This window comes from Asterias amurensis, chromosome 3 (assembly GCF_032118995.1).
Source record: "Asterias amurensis chromosome 3, ASM3211899v1".
NCBI lineage: Eukaryota > Metazoa > Echinodermata > Asteroidea > Forcipulatida > Asteriidae > Asterias > Asterias amurensis.
In genome coordinates this window covers 14,086,972-14,104,702 of record NC_092650.1, presented here as the reverse complement: position 1 = coordinate 14,104,702, position 17,731 = coordinate 14,086,972, and the positions used below count along the sequence as shown (strand labels likewise).

Here is a 17,731-nt window from a genome sequence, read left to right as displayed (position 1 = left end):
GATTTTGTTATTTTTTTATATTTCTTTTTGTTTATTCTTTGGACAAGCAAAACAATAAACAGGCACAGGCCGTCCAGGGAAGGGCAAAGGTAAAAAAAACTGTCATCAAAAAAGATGTGCCCTCCCAGACCTGGCTCGTAAAAAATACATGCTTATATACTAAACATTAAACATTGTAAAATTGCAGTAAAAAAATAAACAAAAGATTCTGTTTGACTCCCTTTGATTCCCTTCTTGTATTATCAAAATTCGCAGGTACTTACAATAATATAGTTCCAATCTGAGTGTAAATTGCGAGAAAAAAACTAACGGGGAGTAGGAGCATCACAAGTTCGTCTTTACTCTTGAAGACCAAGCGATCAGCACCCACTATTCCTTCAGATCACTTGGGAGCCCAAGCCCGCGAATCCACGATTTGGCACGCACCTCACTAGCAATCCAATTCTGCTGACCATAAGCACCATGATATTCATTACAAAGTACACAAAATACTAACTACATAGTACACAATGTTAGTTTTTAACAACAAGTATTTTTTGAACACCAAATAAATACCAAAACTTTGTAAAACTAAATTACCTTTAATTTAAAAATATATAGTTAAAACACGATAATAATGTGAAGGGGATGAGTTGGGTTAGTTTAAGCGATGAACTGGTTTTCTACGATTTAATTCAAGTGTTTCGCTTCTTTAAAGGCATTGGACACTAATGGTAATTACTCAAAATAATTATTAGCATAAACCTTTCTTGGTGACGAGTATTAGGGAGAGGTTGATGATATACAACATTGTGAGAAACGGCACACTCTGAAGTGCCATAGTTTCCGAGAAAGAAGTCATTTTCAACGAGTTTGATTTCGAGACCTCAGATTTAGAACTTGAGGTCTCGAAATCAACCATCTAAACGCACACACCTTCGTGTGACAAGGGTTTTTTTTTTCATTCATATCTCACAAGTTCGATGACCGATTGAGCTCAAATTGTCACAGGTTTGTTATTTTATGTATATGTTGAGATACGCCAACTGTGAAGGCTAGTCTTTGACATTTACCAGTAGTGTCCACTGCCTTTAAACCAATTAAACGCAGGTCCAAAGTAGTCGTTCAAAGACCGTAACGAAACCAGTACGTACCACGTAGATGATGTTATCACTCTAGAACATGGCGCTGCTGGTAAAGTTTGTCATAGAAGGGCATACAACGCTGAATGAGTGCCGCTACTTTTGGACTTGGTGTCGATTTGATCTCCGATTTCACTTCTTTTGAGAAGCAAGTGGCAGTGATAGCCTTTTGTTTGCAGTGGAGTTGAAATGATGCCAGATTGGGGCGGCAAATGATCCATCTGGCTTGGGCGGGCTCTCCGTTGTCTTCTCTCCATTCCACCATCTTTTTCCTGAAAGGTAACCCTGTTGCCTGACAGTAAGCCGGTATCATTGCTTCCGGGTTGGCCAGAAGATCATCGGCATCCATGACGAAGGGGTTGGGGTCCAGGTTTTCTCTGACGTATTCGTAGAGCTCAAGCAAGCTTTGAAACCCTCCTGCGAGACTGCCCATCTGTAGATCCTGCCACGCCTCCATCTTCTCTTCATCCATTATTCCAGAAGATGGTTTGAACTCCAAGTTGAGTTTCCTCCAGGATCGAATTGTTTTGTTTGGATTACGAATGAGGAAAGTGTGCCGATATCCTTTTGGGATTTCATCCCAACCTTTCCCTGCTATCTTCAGACTGTATGCGTGATCCTTAACGAATACTAGTCTGGCCCCTTCATGTTCTCCTTCTAAGGTGTGTTTTACCCAGGAGAATGTATTCACCTGGTTATCGTAGGCGAGGTCCGAACCAGGAAGATCACTGGTAGCCTTGTCAAGCACACTATTAACTCTCGGAAACGCCCTTTCTGGGCCAAAGTATGCAGCAGCGGTATAGGGCTCGTAGAAGTATTTTCCTCCTTCGATTGTGCTTAAGGCTCGCATGGTTGCTGTGGAGCATGACCGGTAAACCGCCCACAACATAACACGAGGCTGATTGGTGTCTGCCATGATCCTCAAGATTGGTGTATAATGTGCTGCCGATGTCAATAATGCTGTCAACCACCAGTGCTGTCACTCTGAAGAAAAACAAATCCCCAAAAAGATGACTACCTGAAATTTCACAAGATTACCCAAGCATAACACGAATCCACAAAAAACTATTGGTGGAGAGCGCGTCACGTGGGTGTGTATAAACCTTTGTTTATGACCAGTAACAAGTGTTGAAACATGGGCGTGACACGCGAGTTTGCACCTGTGTTTATAAGACAGTTTCTTCATTCCTATTGGTCGAGATCAACGGCCAAGACAGTTGTGCCACATCACGCGATACGCGCGACGCGCACAGCATTACCTTATAAGGAGTTGTTTACCCGGTTTTCAACTAGTGGTTTAAACCCGCCGAGGCCTGGTTCTTGATAATTTACCTCAACGATCAAGAACCAAGCCTCGTTGGGATTAAGCCACTAGTTGAAAAGCTCTTCACCACACATTGATTCCCTTATTGGAATATAATCTGAGAAACGTTTTTACAGTAAATATTGTGGTGATGATGTTGTAGTGTCTTGCATCTTAAAGGCAGTGGACACTATTGTTAATTACTCAAAATAATTATTAGCACAAAACCTCACTTGGTAACGAGTAATGGGGAGAGGTTGATAGTATAAAACATTGTGAGAAACGGCTCCCTCTGAAGTGACGTAGTTTTCGAGAAAGAAGTAATTTTCCACGAATTTGATTTCGAGACCTAAAGTTTTAGAATTTGAGGTCTCGAAATCAAGCATCTGAAAGCACACAAGGGTGTTATTTTTCTTTCATAGTTATCTCGCAACTCCGACGACCAATCGAGTTCAAATTTTCACAGGTTTATTATTGTATGCATATGTTGAGATACACTAAGTAAGAAGAATGGATTTTGACAATTACCAATAGTGTCCACTGTCTTTAAAGCATTCTTACAACATCGGCAAACAGTATTGTCCAAAGGCCCACACTTCGTGTATCACAACTTAATTTGTTGTTTTAACAATTGTTGTTTTAACGAATGCATTCGTTAGTATTTTTCTTACAGTATCGACCGGCGTTGACTTGCATTATCCGGAGTTAATATTATATGCTTGATGTAGTTCATTGTTTTACCAAATAAAATACTGAAAGAAAACCTTCACCAAATATTTGTCTATCGGAGAAAAACCAACTTTCTCGCTTACAAACGTGCGCCTGCTGTTGCGAGCAGACGACGCGTTACCAACAGAAATAGTACTCAACATGGCCGACGGCGCGCACAACGAACTTTTTTTGCGGGGTCACGCAACCTCTGTTAGGGTGGCGTTCGATTAGCTTCCCCGGGTCGACCCCGGTGTGTGGCGTTTTCTTTATCCAGGACGAACGTGTGCAGATAATTACCCACGTTCATCCTGGGGAAAAAAACACGCCACACACCGGGGTCGACCCAGGGAAGCTAAACGAATGCACCCATAGTTAAACTCCTCTGGGGACTACATAAAGATAGGTCACCGGTACGTTTATGGATTAAATTGCGGTCAGGTGCATTTTTGACTCGATTTATTTATTACTAAATGCAAATTTTGAGAGTAAAATGGTTATTGACCGGTATCTGCGATGTCTATTTGGCCATAAAAAGGTAATAGTTGACATATTGAGATCATCCCTTATTTTTTTTATTGGCTCTTTAAGTTGTATACATGTATGGAGTTTAATGGGTTTTTGTTTGTTTGTTTTTTTCCACTGTTAACTATTTAGCCAATGGACCGCCCAGCCGCCTATCGATATACTGTAGTGGTAGGAGGAAACCTTGCTAGCTTGTGTTTGTAGAAAAAAAGGGAACATCAAAAGAATCCTCGATAGTCATTATTAAGCTAATGAAGCTAATGATGGTGAGCTAATTTAGCTCTTGCCCCAACAAGACGCTCATTAGTAAACACAAAGGAAACTGTATTTATTCATCATTCATGATAACATTGTCGAAAACTCACGCCTTCGCATTTAATCAGTATAATCATTGAGTCAGATAAAAGCCTTGAAAAGCTATTGTGTCCATTTTATCCTTACAAACAAATATTCGCCATAAAAATTACCGTAGCCGTTTAACGAGAGACATGTATTGTTCTCATGCGAACTTGTACTTTTATACAAATATCAAGGTTCAAATTGTGCATAAAAATTAAGCTGTGGCTATCTTTTAAAATTTGAATTACGATTCCAGTAATTAACTGCAAGAATCTTGAAGTATTAGTTTTCAGCAAACTCGGGCGGTGCAGGGACTAGAGGGTTAAAGCGTCCAAGAGCATATGTTTCATGGATCGGGGCTATAAAAATTGTCATTAGTATTAATTATATTATTATTCATATTGCATGCTACAGCAACAGTACATCCCCATATACACTGTACATTAGTGTGATGACCGTAATCACAGCATTATTGCATCTAATCGCAATGTATTCTGTACATGTGTACATGTAGATAGTGCTACAGCTCAGTGCATTATTATGTACAATGTGCATGGCGGTCACTAGACCGTGACTGTGTAGCTGTAGCCGGGCTAGATATAGGGGTATTGTGCCGTTGATCTTTAATATCTGGGTCATTTCATAGTAAGAATTACTTTGATCTTCACTGTGTAAATTTGTTAGCCATTCAATATTTACAAATCAAAATTGTCGTGGGTGAGGGTGTCAAACATGTTTTTTACATTGGTTATTCTGAATGGCCCTTACACAGCAAGCGTTGGTGGCACCATTCGTATGCTCATTGATTTACTGGGGTAAGAAACTGTTCGATTAAAACGAGTTGAAACTATAATCCAGTTTCCCAACATGAGTTTCATTTGAGTCTTCCGTTAGTTTAGTTTCCTTTTAAGTTAAACATAGCAGTTATAACTTGGTTGTAAACCACGTCCAATTTGGCCTGTGGGCCACGAAATGTGATACTAATAAAATTAAATGAAATGATACAATAATGTCATGCAATTCTGACTTACCTTATCAGTTGTTAGTGTTCTTCGGGCTATCCTAGATCCCAAATTCAACAGCAGTTTACTACAGCTGTCTTGCACCGGGTTGTTCATGGAATGCACTAAAAACTAACTCGCTCACCGGTTCAGTGCTAGACTTGGTTCCAAGTCTGCGATCCCGATAGCTAGACTGGGCCCCTGTCTTTATCCGCCAAGTGTGACGTCAGATGTTCAGGCTACCCGAAAATGTAAAGTTATCTACGCCCATTTATGTTAACTTTGTCCACGTTCGTCCTAATAGCTCCCTTTTGCAGATTAATCCAAAGGTGGACGGAACACTCTGATTGGTCAGCATCTCCTGGGCCTTCACTATGCACATTCAAACTAAACCGTTTATATCACGGGAAATAGCACAGAAATACAACATTGATGCAAATGTAACTAATCTGTACTGCTCGGTGATTAACTTGCAATTTGGAAACAAAGATTTTGTTATATTCAAATTACGTAACAAAGTGTTGGGAAATTCTTCGGAAGATTCCATTCAAATCAAAGGTAACACAATTTTTCGTCTAGTTTTCAACATTTCGAGATTAGATCTTGTATTATTTTGTGTACAAATTAGATATAGCGTACTGTATACGTACAGAGCACTATAAAATAAAAGCAATGGCTCAATTATACAGAAAATGTTGACGGATTATATCCTATTTGGAATAGACGCAGCCAACGGGTTTTTGTCGTCTCCTGATTGGTCATCTGTCTGGCATTGTGTTGTTATGCAAGTGTGGGTTGTGAATAAATGAATATTCCGTATACACAAGAGGTCAAGTTTAAGAGCGTGTGATAGCAAATCTGCAGGGGAACTCTGCGTGGCTGATGCTTAGAAATAACCGCAGTCTCAGACTTGATATCAAGTCTAGTTTCAGTGCCTTTCGGAAGCAATGTGCGCAGACGGACTTCGAGCACGCACAGGTAGGGGGCCTTACAGCCGGATACTCTTAGTCTTGCCACAAGACGCTATGCTCGATATTGGATAGTGTACTGCGCTCAGTTGTAACTCACTATAGCGCCCTTCTATGACTGGTTTGTTGGGTAGTCTGGCAAGCTCTCGCCATACTACATAGCACTATAAGTGCAATTTTTTAACTGTTATAACCCCCGAAGTAATAATGGGATCATGTTGAAACTAAGTAGATTGTTTGATATTGGCAAATTCTTGTGAATTGTGAAATGACGTCATGATGACGTCATCACATGATTTTTTTCTTCTTTTTTCTTCATTTTTGCCCTTAAAGTCATAAATTGCTTTCTGAACATGGTGTAAATCTTAATATTTGTTAATAGACTGGATAGGTCATGACTGCTTTGAACAAAACATTAATTTAAACTCAATTAAATTTAAATTAGTTTGAAAATGTTATTAACGAAACAGCTATGCCTTTGTGCACAAACGCAATCATGTCTATTTTTTATTTTATTTTATTTTTTATTTTTTTTTTTTTGGGGGGGGGGGAAGGGGGGCACGAATTCAGGCACGAATTCAGATTTTTCAAAGAGGATGTTGGAACACTCAAGCCGCCAGCTTAAGTCAAATAAATTGGTCTCTGTTGGAATATGAATAATTTCAACATGACTATACCTTGAGAAGACATTATTTTTTTATATTACAACAAAGGTGACACACAATACGAGTTACCCCATCAGGGTAAAGGAAGGGGCCTGAGTGTGAATGCTCTAGTTTAATGGACTTTTCGCCGAATTGTCCTTGCAGGGTATTTCCAATGGTGACATTTAATTTCGCTCTAAATGGCAGGTGAAACAGTTTGCCATGGTTGTTTTAAAAGATGATGCTGAAGGGAAGAATGATGTGATCTATATATTGTAGCAATCCATCTTCGTTTATGAGCAGACTTCAAATCAATATTTTGGGCGATGTAGGCCCTTATAATGTTTTCTTGTTAAAGGCACTGAACACTTGGTAATTACTCAAAGCAATATTGTAAGCACTAAAACTTATACTTGGTATTACGAGCAATGGAGAGCTGTTGATAGTATAAAACATTGTGAGAAACGGCTTCCTCTGAAGTAACATAGTTTTTGAGAAAGAAGTAAATTCTAACTGAAACATTTCAATTGTATTTGAGACATCAGCTGAGGCGCACAACTTGTGCAACAAGGGTGTTTTTTCTTCCATTATTCCCTCGCAACTTCGAAGACCAATTGAGTACAAATGTTCACGGATTTGTTATTTTATGCTTATGTTGAGATACATCGAGTGAGAAGATGGTCTTTGACAATTACTAAATGTGTCCAGTGCCTTTAACCTGCTCTACTTACACAGGAAATTGTCTAGGAAAATCGCCTTGTCTTCTCAGACATTGAACTGACAGTTTCTCCTTTGAATATTGCCCGAAGGAGCTCAAGACATTTTCTCCTCATTCGATGATCCAGTCAGTCCATGTAAAGATTGATGTACCCGAAGTGGTCATTTATAAATGGCAGGCAGACGGCAAGGATAGCCGGTGTATGTGTTAGAAACAAGACAGGATACCAGACTGGATAAAGTGCAGCCCTGCTGTTTCCAATGAAAGATTCACTGTTGTACGACCAATACGCAGCTTGATCAAACTGAGCTCTAAATACCTCCGGGATATATTGACCCAGATCCGGGTCCCGTGGGGCCTGGCCCATTTATGGTTCAGTAACGGGTCAGTATGATCCGAAATCTTCGTCAAAATGACCAAGAAATGTGTCAAACTAACGCAGAATCCGAAGAAGAAAAATCATTAACAAATAATCCGGGTCTAGCTGACCTATTTTAGTGTCAACTTGACACAGACAGGGGGTCAGGCCCCTGAGACCCGGTTAAAGTTGCATTCTTGCCAATGTCTTACTTCTCTCAGTCTTTGGTTACATGTCTTAAAGGCACTGGCAGGACACTATTGACAATTACTCAAAATACTTGTAAGAATGACAACGCGCAATTGAGAGTAGTCTTGGTTCAAGACTCTCCTGGATTTGTCACAACAGGAGAACCGCTATCACAGGAGAGTCTTGGCACATTCATTAAATCTCCCCCCCCAAAAAAAAAAGGGGGCGGGCTCTGCGGGAAACCTACGCACGCGCATTATGTCCCCCCCCCCCCCCCGATTTTGAGGGGAAATTTAACAAATGTGCCAAGACTCTCCTGTGATAGCGATTCGTGGTTGATAGCGCGTTGGGGGTGATAGCGCGCTCTCTTGTTACAAATCCAGGAGAGTCTTGAACCAAGACTAAATTGAGAGCTGTGGATAACAACAAAACGCTGTAAGAAACATCTCCCTCTGAAAATAAGAAAGAGGTCATTTCTCAGTCAAATACTTAAATATGTCAGGCCTGAAGCCTTTAAAAAGCACACAAATTAAGTGCAACAATAATGTTATTTTCTTTCATTCTGTTGCAACTTTGATGACCAATTTATTGACTCAAACTTTTCAAAGGTTTGTACTATGCGTGATACACTAAATTGAGTATACTGGTCTTTGACAGTACTCAAAAGGTGTCCAGTACCTTTAAGGGAGTTCTTTCGAGAGAGTTTAGGCTTACTTTTTTTAATCATCTATAGACTTTGAGAATTATAAAAACAAATTTAGATCATGACCCCTTTATTAACAATATAATATTTACAACAATAATTTCATATGTCCATATGCAGCTTTACCACATCGATTCGTTAATAATCAGTATCACAATCTATATCAGATGATTTGAGTGATTATACATGTACATCAATTTGACCATGCAGTAAAATTTAACAAAATGTCGTAACTTCATTGTAAGAAAACAAATGTCATGTTTGACTTTTAATATACCTATAAAAATGACAGAAGGCAAACATGTCATCAGCGCGGTCGTCTGTGTTTTTTTTTCAACATATTAAGAATTAACAAACTATACCTAAAACTATAATTCAGTCGTCGAAATATTAATTAATTACAAGATCACTAGCTCTGTTATCCTACCCCTATAGACAAAAAAGGCCTAAAATACAAGACGGGAATAAGTAATATTGGGTCAGAAAAAACTATAATTATAGTAAACTTGCGGGTACAATTGTGTAATATAAATCCCCTTTGACGTTTCGAACAGTATACTCTGCTCGTCTTCAGGATAATAAAGCTCTATGGGAGAGTGCAATGGTTATTTTTGGAAAATGCTCGAACTAACAGAGTATAATAATTAGCAAATTGGCTTTAAAGACACACTATTGGTAATTACTCAAAATAGTTATTAGCACAAAACCTCACTTGGTTACGAGTAATGGGGAGAGGTTGAAGGTATAACACATTGTGAGAATGGGGAGTCAATGACGACGCGGTGCGATGCCTGAGCACAATAATCATAATTTTTGTTCTACTTATTATTATAATTTTTTCGGACAACGCTGAATAAATCAGCAAACATCTATCGGTCTACAACAATATTGTGAATCAAATCCACTTGATATGCTGAATGTACAAAATACACTTATATAGATCAATTGTAAGTTAAGGGAGAATTCAGAACGTTCACAAACTGAACCGCTTCTTTTGATTTTGTTTACCCCAGCAAAGTAAAATGTACAGTGAAATTAATCATCTTTGAGGAATGTCTATTATTGGTTCTGTGACTGTCCGTCCACTGTCCTGTCTGATGTTTGTCTGTCAGTCTTTGTGGGTGGACAAGATAACCTGGTACTGGCCCTAATTTCATAAAGCTGTTAAAGGAACACGTTGCCTTGGATCGGACGAGTTGGTCTATAAAAGCGTTTGAAACCGTTGGTTATGAAATGCATATGGTTAGAAAGATGTTGTAAAAAGTAGAATATAATGATCCACACAAGTATCACTCGAAATTGCACGGTTTTCCTTTTACGTCGCGAACTATCACGGTCGGCCATTTATGGGTCAAAATTTTGACTCCCATAAATGGCCGACCGTGTTAGTCGACAGGGTAAAAAGAAAACCACGCAATTTCGAGGCATATTTGTGTAGATCATTGTATTCTACTTTTACAATATCTTTCTAACCATATACATTTTACAACAAACGGTTACAGAACGATTTTCAAAGACCAACTCGACCGATCCAAGGCAACGTGTTCCTTTAAGCATAAGATAATAAATGCTGCTTAGCAAATGACTTTGCTTAGCAACAAATGAGTTGGGCACCAGTTGCAACAATGAAAATGAATGAATTGTGAATGTTAACCATCAGTTTCTAAAAATGCTGTCTGCACCAGCAGCGTTCACAGCAAGTATTGAAGAAGGATTCAAGGCCTATTCAAAAGCTTAACATGCAGTGTTCCTGACATGCACTTGGCTTTACACTTGGAATGCGTTACTTAAATTGTTCTGGAAAAAATACCAATCATTGTCTAATGTTTCTTCTTTGCAATGTTCTTATAATTTGCCACGAATACACAAACTATGGTGAGCAAAATCTCACAACTGCATAAAGCATAACTTTAACTTTTAATTAGTTTTGTTTTTTTTCTACTACAAAAATCTGCGGTTCTTTTATTTTCCAGGTTTTCACTGTCGTGCGTATTTCATGGTGATTGTGTCAACGTCATTCACAGTCAATGTCACGTGTTACCAAAATGTCTTCCCGCTTACGTTCAAGACATAATCATTGACACCCCTCCCCCCAAACCCCCCCCCCAAAAAAAAAAAAAAAAAAAAAAAAAAAAAACCCAAATCGAAAACAGACACAAATCTCTCACAAAACCACAAAAAACAACAACAAAATACAACAACAACAACAACAACAACATCAACAACAATAATCTTGGGTCATTTTTAGTTCCGGTTTGCCCAATGTCGGCCATTTTCTCGGCCTGGCAAAAATCCCCTTTGTGTTTGATAAAGTTTTGCTGTTTGGCGACAATAAGGTAAAATATATTGGAGGTACGGGATTGGGGTACTAATATTGCCAACTGCAGTTTGTCTTTGCATTTTCCTATTGTTTTTTCATCGAGCTCTATTAAACTAACTATTTTTCCGTTTTTGTGTTTATGAACGCCTAGCTTGAAACGAGAAATGTATAATATTTTACCGAAATAGTCAAAGCAATATGAATGAGTACATATGAAAGAGGGTTTCAAGAGCTACTTATTTAAGAACGTACTCAAAGTCAAAGAACTTGTACCAAAGTCCACCCAAGTCAAAACTTGTCGTGTATTATGCAAGTAAACTACCGTTTGTAAATGACAAAAACGTCCAGCATCAAAATTGTAAATACTGCATTTTAGAAAAATATTTGTTTTCTGCACAACAAATTACTGACGTAATATTAAGAAACTGCAATAATACGAGGAAAAAAAGTGTGCATGCCAATTTGGCGGGACAACTGAACATTAATTTTTAAAGGGAAACAATCAGGAGATGAAGTAACCGTGTGGAGGATATATTAAGCACTGCAATATACCTTTAGTAATGACGTCACAGTTTTCGTTACAATTGTTTGCAGAAGAATACGCCTCTCTTAATACTCATGCATGACGTCATAATTCTTACCTAAAATGAGGCTATGGGCGCACTTCCCCACTCACTTACAGTGGCTGCGCCCATCGCCTCGTTTTGAGTTAGCATTGTGACGTACCTCATGCATAAATATTAAGAGAGGCGTATGGGAAACCATTGTGTCTCTGTTGGAAATGCGGCCACTCAGCATTCGGGCAATGCAGTAAACAAATCGTGACGTCACCAGTACGAATATCTTGTTAGTGACCTAGTTTAGTACCATACAATAATAAGGTGGGTTTGAGCAGTAAACATAACGCCACAGCTTAAACAATGGTGCTGAAATAAGAGATATTTGCTGTCATTGTTTAAACAATCGAGACACCATGGTTGCATGGTGCGACCCAGGGAACAAAGATGGCTGTCTGTTAGTGCTTTTCGCGCCCGAGGGTTGTCTCAAAGCGCTTCCGACATTTTTAACAAATCATTCCTTAGACCATCTCAGCTCTCTGGGGAGTCCAACCATGTGCGCAATAAATGCGTTACTCTACTAAACCAATGACACTGAGAACCATCTCTGCCCTCACAGGTACCCATTCACCCGTAGTGTCACGACATTCTACAATGAGGTGAGAATGTGTCAGTATTTGCGGCTACCGTACGGCTACGCCTAGATTTTTCGCGTCATTATGCGTTGATGGTAAATCCTTAGCAACATACATAGCCGTAAGCTGTAGCCGCCAAGTCGGATACAGCCTAAGTTTGTCTCGGACCTGGTATCTTGCATTGGGACAGGCCTTCTTCTCAACAGCAACGTCGAGGTAAACGACTGAAGCCAAACACCTTCAATATTCAGTTCACACAAAGAGTATATGAATGGCAGGCAACCCTGTCTGAACGCTACCACAATCCCCATTCTTACGGAAGCTCAGCAACATATATTCTGTAATAACACACCCAATACGTAACGGCAAAGGCGACAAATGCCACAGGGAATAGCACTCTTGACATCCTGTCGATTCGCAGTGCGAAGAGCTTAGATCGTTTCCTGTCTGCCAGTCCCTCTTGTTGAAGTTTACTGTACCCCATCTCCATATCGCCGTCTTGACTGTTAAAGGAGTTCTTTCGCACCGTTCTGTAATTGGTTTGGTAGTTGTATCGACTGCCGAAGCGGCTGTTTGTTTGTGAGTCTGCTGAGTCGTGGTCGGAGTAATCCCTGGAAGACGGGGCTTTTTGGTTGCTGCTGCTGCTGTACGAGTTGCAGTTGTTCTGTGACTTGTGTTTGTCGTACTGAGAGAGAGAACAAGAAGAAGATACACCGTAAGATACAGTTTCCAGACTATGAACTTGGGATATCGGATGGGACGTTAAGCCGTTGGTCCCGTGTGTTGTGTACTGCACGTAAAATAATCCAGTGCACCCATCATAAAGAGAAGGCCGGTTCGGCCCGGTGTTTCTGGCTTGATTGGCAGCTTATACGCCTATCTTATACGCCACAATGCTAACTCAAAACGAGGCTATGGGCGCAGTCACTGCAAGTGGTGGCGGACGTGCGCCCATAGCCTCATTTTGGGTAAGAAATATGACGTCATGCATAAAAAATAAGAGAGGCGTATTGCGCCACAACATATTTAGTTTAAAACTTCAAGCTGCACAATACGTACCATGCGGAAAATACTAAACTTTGAAGCGCCTTGAGTGCCACTGAGAGACGTTAGCGCTTTATAAGAAGCCACTATTGTTAGTATAATGAAGTACAGACGTGTTTGAAATTGTACTTTTAAGGCGCGAAATTCCATCCAAATATTATTAGTAAGAAGTAAGATGCCGAAAAGGCCCAGTTGAAAAATCTCTCACCTTAGTTTGGTATTTACTCGTTTAGCTGGTCGCATTTGGCAGGCATCCTTTTCCATTTACCAAAGGTTTAATTTTCTCCATCAAAATCGGCATAAAGGTATATCCATTAGCAAAATACTGGCAAAACTGAGAATAGGAACACCAGATATATACCGGAGGCCTATATCCTGCTAGAGTTACGAACTCTATTCGCCGTAACAGGGTCATAATGGTACATGTTCAACGGAAACAGAAGATGGTTTCGAACTTGATCCTAATTGTTGAAAGGTTACTTCCTGAAGGTGAAATCCTACTTAGAAAATCACCTTTACGGCTTTAATTTCCAGGTTCCTCCTTCAAAGTGTAAATAAGAATCGTGACTAGAAGAAATAAAAGAGTCTGCCCACAGAATTTGTATAATAATAATAGGCCTTCATAACTAGGTTTGCCCATTTGGAAATTGTTGCATGCCACAACGCCTTCGAAACTTTTCGTCCGTTTCGGCAATAAGTATTTTCCTTTTTGGCAGTGCGCCCCCGTTGGCGATGGACCCACTAGGTATTCTTGGCGTTTTAGGTATCCACTCGTTTTGACAGCGTGCCGTGTCCCCCGTGAATCGGTGCCCGTTGAGCTTGGTTTATACCATAGAGAAAGGATGCTTATACCAGCGTCAATGCCCACTTCCCCCCCCTTCCCGATCCACAGTGTTCCCCTCTTGGCAATGAACCCATTTACTAATCCTACTTCTGCTATCGGTTCACCCTACCCCTCCCCCATTAATATTCCTCTTTTTGTAAAAATGTCCACCTTGGTGCAACCCTGACGTAAGTGAGGACCCTTCAAAATGTCCGCCAACTCTTCTCATTACGCCTTTACAGTCCCCAACCCCGATAAGTATATTTAAAAAAAATATATATGTATAACGATGTGTTCCCTCATACTATGCGGTCCCCTTGACACCCTTAACAGTAATTGAAAACCAGCGTTACGGGCTAGTGTAGCCTTATGGCCCGGTTACACACGCCTCGATAACGAGAATGAGAACGTTATCAATACGCGCCCTCGATTGGTTGAATAAGCGGGGGCGTATTCTGTGCGGAGCAATTAAACCAATAGAGTGCCTTCTCTTTGCGTAGTTATCGGTATGGTTCTTGTTATCGCTGCAGTGGGACCGGGCCTTTATAATGTTCCTCCGATTAGACTTTTCCCTTTTAGTAGCACCAAGACTTGACTTTCGTCGAGTCCGGTTTCCCCTAACCACTTTGTATCGATTAGCACGAGACCCGACTTGATCCAAGTCTAAAGCAGCGCAGCACCCCTCTCTTTCGATTGAGCTACTTTTGGTGCTCAACAGCAAGTTGTTCCTTTTTTATTGCTGCCTTCTTTGCACCAGTCGATGAAAACGTGACTAGTATTCCTATATATTAATTTCCTTTTGCAATCTGCCTTTCGGTGCCCTCAAACCATTATTAAAGAGTTCCCTTGTGGGAGCATCCTTCACTCAGAGCTGCCACTACTTTATAATGTTCTTTTATACCTCTTAAAGGCAGTGGACACTCTTGGTAATTACTCAAAATAATTATCATCATAAAGCCTTTATTGATATGGGGAGAGGTTGATGGTATAAAACATTGTGAGAAACGGCTCCCTCTGAAGTGATGCAGTTTTCGATAAAGAAGTAATTTTCCACGAATTTGATTTCGAGACCTCAATTTTCACAGGTTTGTTATTTCATGCATATGTTGAGATACACCAAGGTGAGAAGACTGGTCTTTGACAATTACCATTAGTGTCCACTGTCTTTAACAAGTTAACCTACTTACTTGACTTTTTTTGTTTTAATTTTATATAGGCCTAGTAATAAAGCCATTCGAAAGGTAAAAATATATTCTAAAGACAGTAGTGTTTTTGCACTAATTTGAATACAAGTCACCAAAATAATTTTCTCCACGTGTAAGTCTACGTAATTCTAGTGTTTCGCATTTCACAAATATTTTAAATTGGTCAAACAATCATATCTCAGATACATAAATATGCATTTGCAATAATTGTTTTCGTCACTTATGTTTTTAAGATCAATACTTAAATAGGTGACACATGTTCAACAAGTAAAACTTAAAGCCAAGAGTTGGTTTCCTTCTTTTTAGAGCAGCACCCAGAACGACCCTATCACTATCCCTCTCCCATGCCCCTCTCTACTGCGTATCTTGTTGTATGCGGGTGTCATGACATGTCAATGTGAATGACGTGTCTGTACTTCATCAAAATCTTCGGTTATGTTCTTTCGATTATCATAATCATTCCCATGAGTACATGCAACATACGAGCATAAACCCGAGTTTCGTGTTTCATGCGGATATCATGTTTAAAAGGACATTCAGCTGTCACTGCCTCCTAAAGTGTTATTTAAAGGGAAAGTATAACTTGGTTTCTTGATTCGTTCGATTGTTTTCATCCTATTTAAATGGAGAGATAGCAATCAAACTAGTCTGTGATAATTTCATTTCAAAAGGCGGTCACGTTTTTGAGACATCGCCAAAATCCGGAGCAAAGTTATAATGCCACGCACGAAGACTAATCCCAAATCGGACAATCTTAGAAGCGTTTCTGAAAGTAACACTTCTCAGATAATTGGGCATACAAAGTTATACTGTTTTAGAAAACCATTTTCACTTTGAAGTGAAATGTTTCTCAAAATGCTTTATACTAAATCGAAAGCTGATGTAGGCTTCTAACCAAGAGTTTGTGTTGCCATGTCATTACCGAACGTATACCTCCCCCTTAACAGAGTGTATTGTAAATGATGCAAAGTACACTATGTGAGTAACCGTCTGTTCATGTTTGACATGCACTTTTTGATTATCACGTTTCATGTGCTCTTGTCAAAGAAACCCTTCAAGTTGTCTTTTGTAATTTTAAATGATTTGTGGCTGAACAAAGACAACTGTACTAGAGTGGGCTATGAACCAACGACCTCCGGATTAAGGTGCTGGCGCTCTACCAACTGGGCTATCCCCATGATGTTTTTAAAATATTTTTGATATCGTTATTTTACCAAAGATTACTCCGCGAGCGTTGAGTTTTATATTTACAAAAAAAAATGTACAATTTGTCAACTATATTGCTTTGTTTGCTTTGATAACACGAGATTGAATGTTTGCATGAACCAATGAGTATACAATGTATTTACCAGTGAGGGTGCTTTAAAGGAGTCCCTTGATGCAGCCCACCGTATATGTTTCTCGGCCTTGTCCCTTGTCCATAAATAGTGTACGATGGCATACTCGAAAAGACTCCCGATCACGAAGGACAGACAGGCATCAAACCATAGATCGATAGCCTGTTTGACAGAAGGAGAGAAAGGAGCAAGGGTTTAGAGTAGTGAAGGCAAATTTAGACCGGGCCCTGTCTTTATTCGCAAGGATGAAGACAGGTCCCTGCTGTCACATCCAGTGCTTCCATAGGGTACAATGATACGTGCAGTGTAACGAGCGTTCAATAGATGCCCAACAGCTGCCACGTCCGCAATATAATTTTGGCCAAGACCAATTGGGTTAATATTTGGGTGACCTTTTTAGAACTCTAGGTGGCGGCAGACTCCCCAGAGGTAAATTAAATGTTCATGGAAAAGTGAACGACGTACCAATAGATCCTTATGCCAATTGGGCAAGCACTCACTGTTGAATGGGGTACATGCTGGTCTAGCTATAATGTCAAACTTGATCGCTAGCTAGACCAGCATGCACCTCATTCCACGCCTAACGCCCGAGTATTGTCGATAAGGTCTCACTTGGTAAAGTCTGCTGCCATCTATGGTGTTCAAAAGTCTCCCATTGTATTCATTTTGGCACACGGAGTACTACAGATACACAGTACTACAGATAGAGGTAAAAAAAAGCAATCTCCAAAAAAATTCAAAATGGCTGCCATTGCTGGTTGTTCTACCTAGAGTGTCAAAGGACACTGCGTCAAAGGACACTTCAAAAGCCCTACAGCCAGATATCATTATAATGTCACACTCTGCATGTGTGCTAATTCAACACTTGCAATCATCAAATGCAGAATCCCATCACCTACCTGGTGGACTGTGTCATGTTTCCTGAAATAAGAAGATTGTCTTTCTTTCACTGTCAGATTAACCTAGTTCGTTCTCCAAAAAAGTACGATATATTATTGCTTTTTGGTAAACACTCCAAATGACGTAGTTTCTAAACCTGTGTATTGTGAATATCTCAAAATTGCTATCACCGTTTGAAATGAAACTTCCACAAGCTCATTGGTGTTTTAAGGATTAAAACAATTCATGTATAAACCGTCAAGCGGTAAGTGATGCATTCCAACATCAACTCGCACATAGTTTTATTGTAGTTTGACATTGAAAGAAAAACCCTAGAAATACTACGGATGTGGC

The 17,731-nt window shown here is 39.8% G+C and overlaps 2 protein-coding genes across 2 annotated transcripts in view; both read right to left on the bottom strand.

Annotated features, from left to right (window-relative positions):
- Positions 1–235: 235 nt before the first annotated feature.
- Positions 236–5,110, bottom strand: LOC139935185 (uncharacterized). Its single transcript, XM_071929657.1, has 2 exons — positions 5,028–5,110; positions 236–2,105 (listed from the first exon to the last, which is right to left on the bottom strand). The coding sequence occupies exon 2, from the start codon at positions 2,035–2,037 to the stop codon at positions 1,150–1,152; it is 888 nt and encodes a 295-aa protein (XP_071785758.1). The 5' UTR covers positions 2,038–2,105; positions 5,028–5,110; the 3' UTR covers positions 236–1,149.
- Positions 5,111–11,556: 6,446 nt separating this feature from the next.
- The window catches only part of LOC139935069 (glycine receptor subunit alpha-4-like), a 162,408-nt gene continuing 156,233 nt past the window's right edge, over positions 11,557–17,731 (bottom strand). Inside the window, exons 8-9 of the mRNA XM_071929525.1 lie at positions 16,511–16,660; positions 11,557–12,774 (exon numbers count right to left, since the gene is read on the bottom strand). Of these exons, the coding sequence (XP_071785626.1) occupies positions 12,403–12,774; positions 16,511–16,660 (522 nt within the window). The 3' untranslated portion in view covers positions 11,557–12,402. The remainder of the gene's footprint in view (positions 12,775–16,510; positions 16,661–17,731) is intronic.

Coding starts and splice junctions, on each gene's coding strand:
- LOC139935185 (XM_071929657.1), bottom strand. CDS start 2,037: ATGGCAGACACCAATCAGCCTCGTGTTATGTTGTGGGCGGTTTACCGG.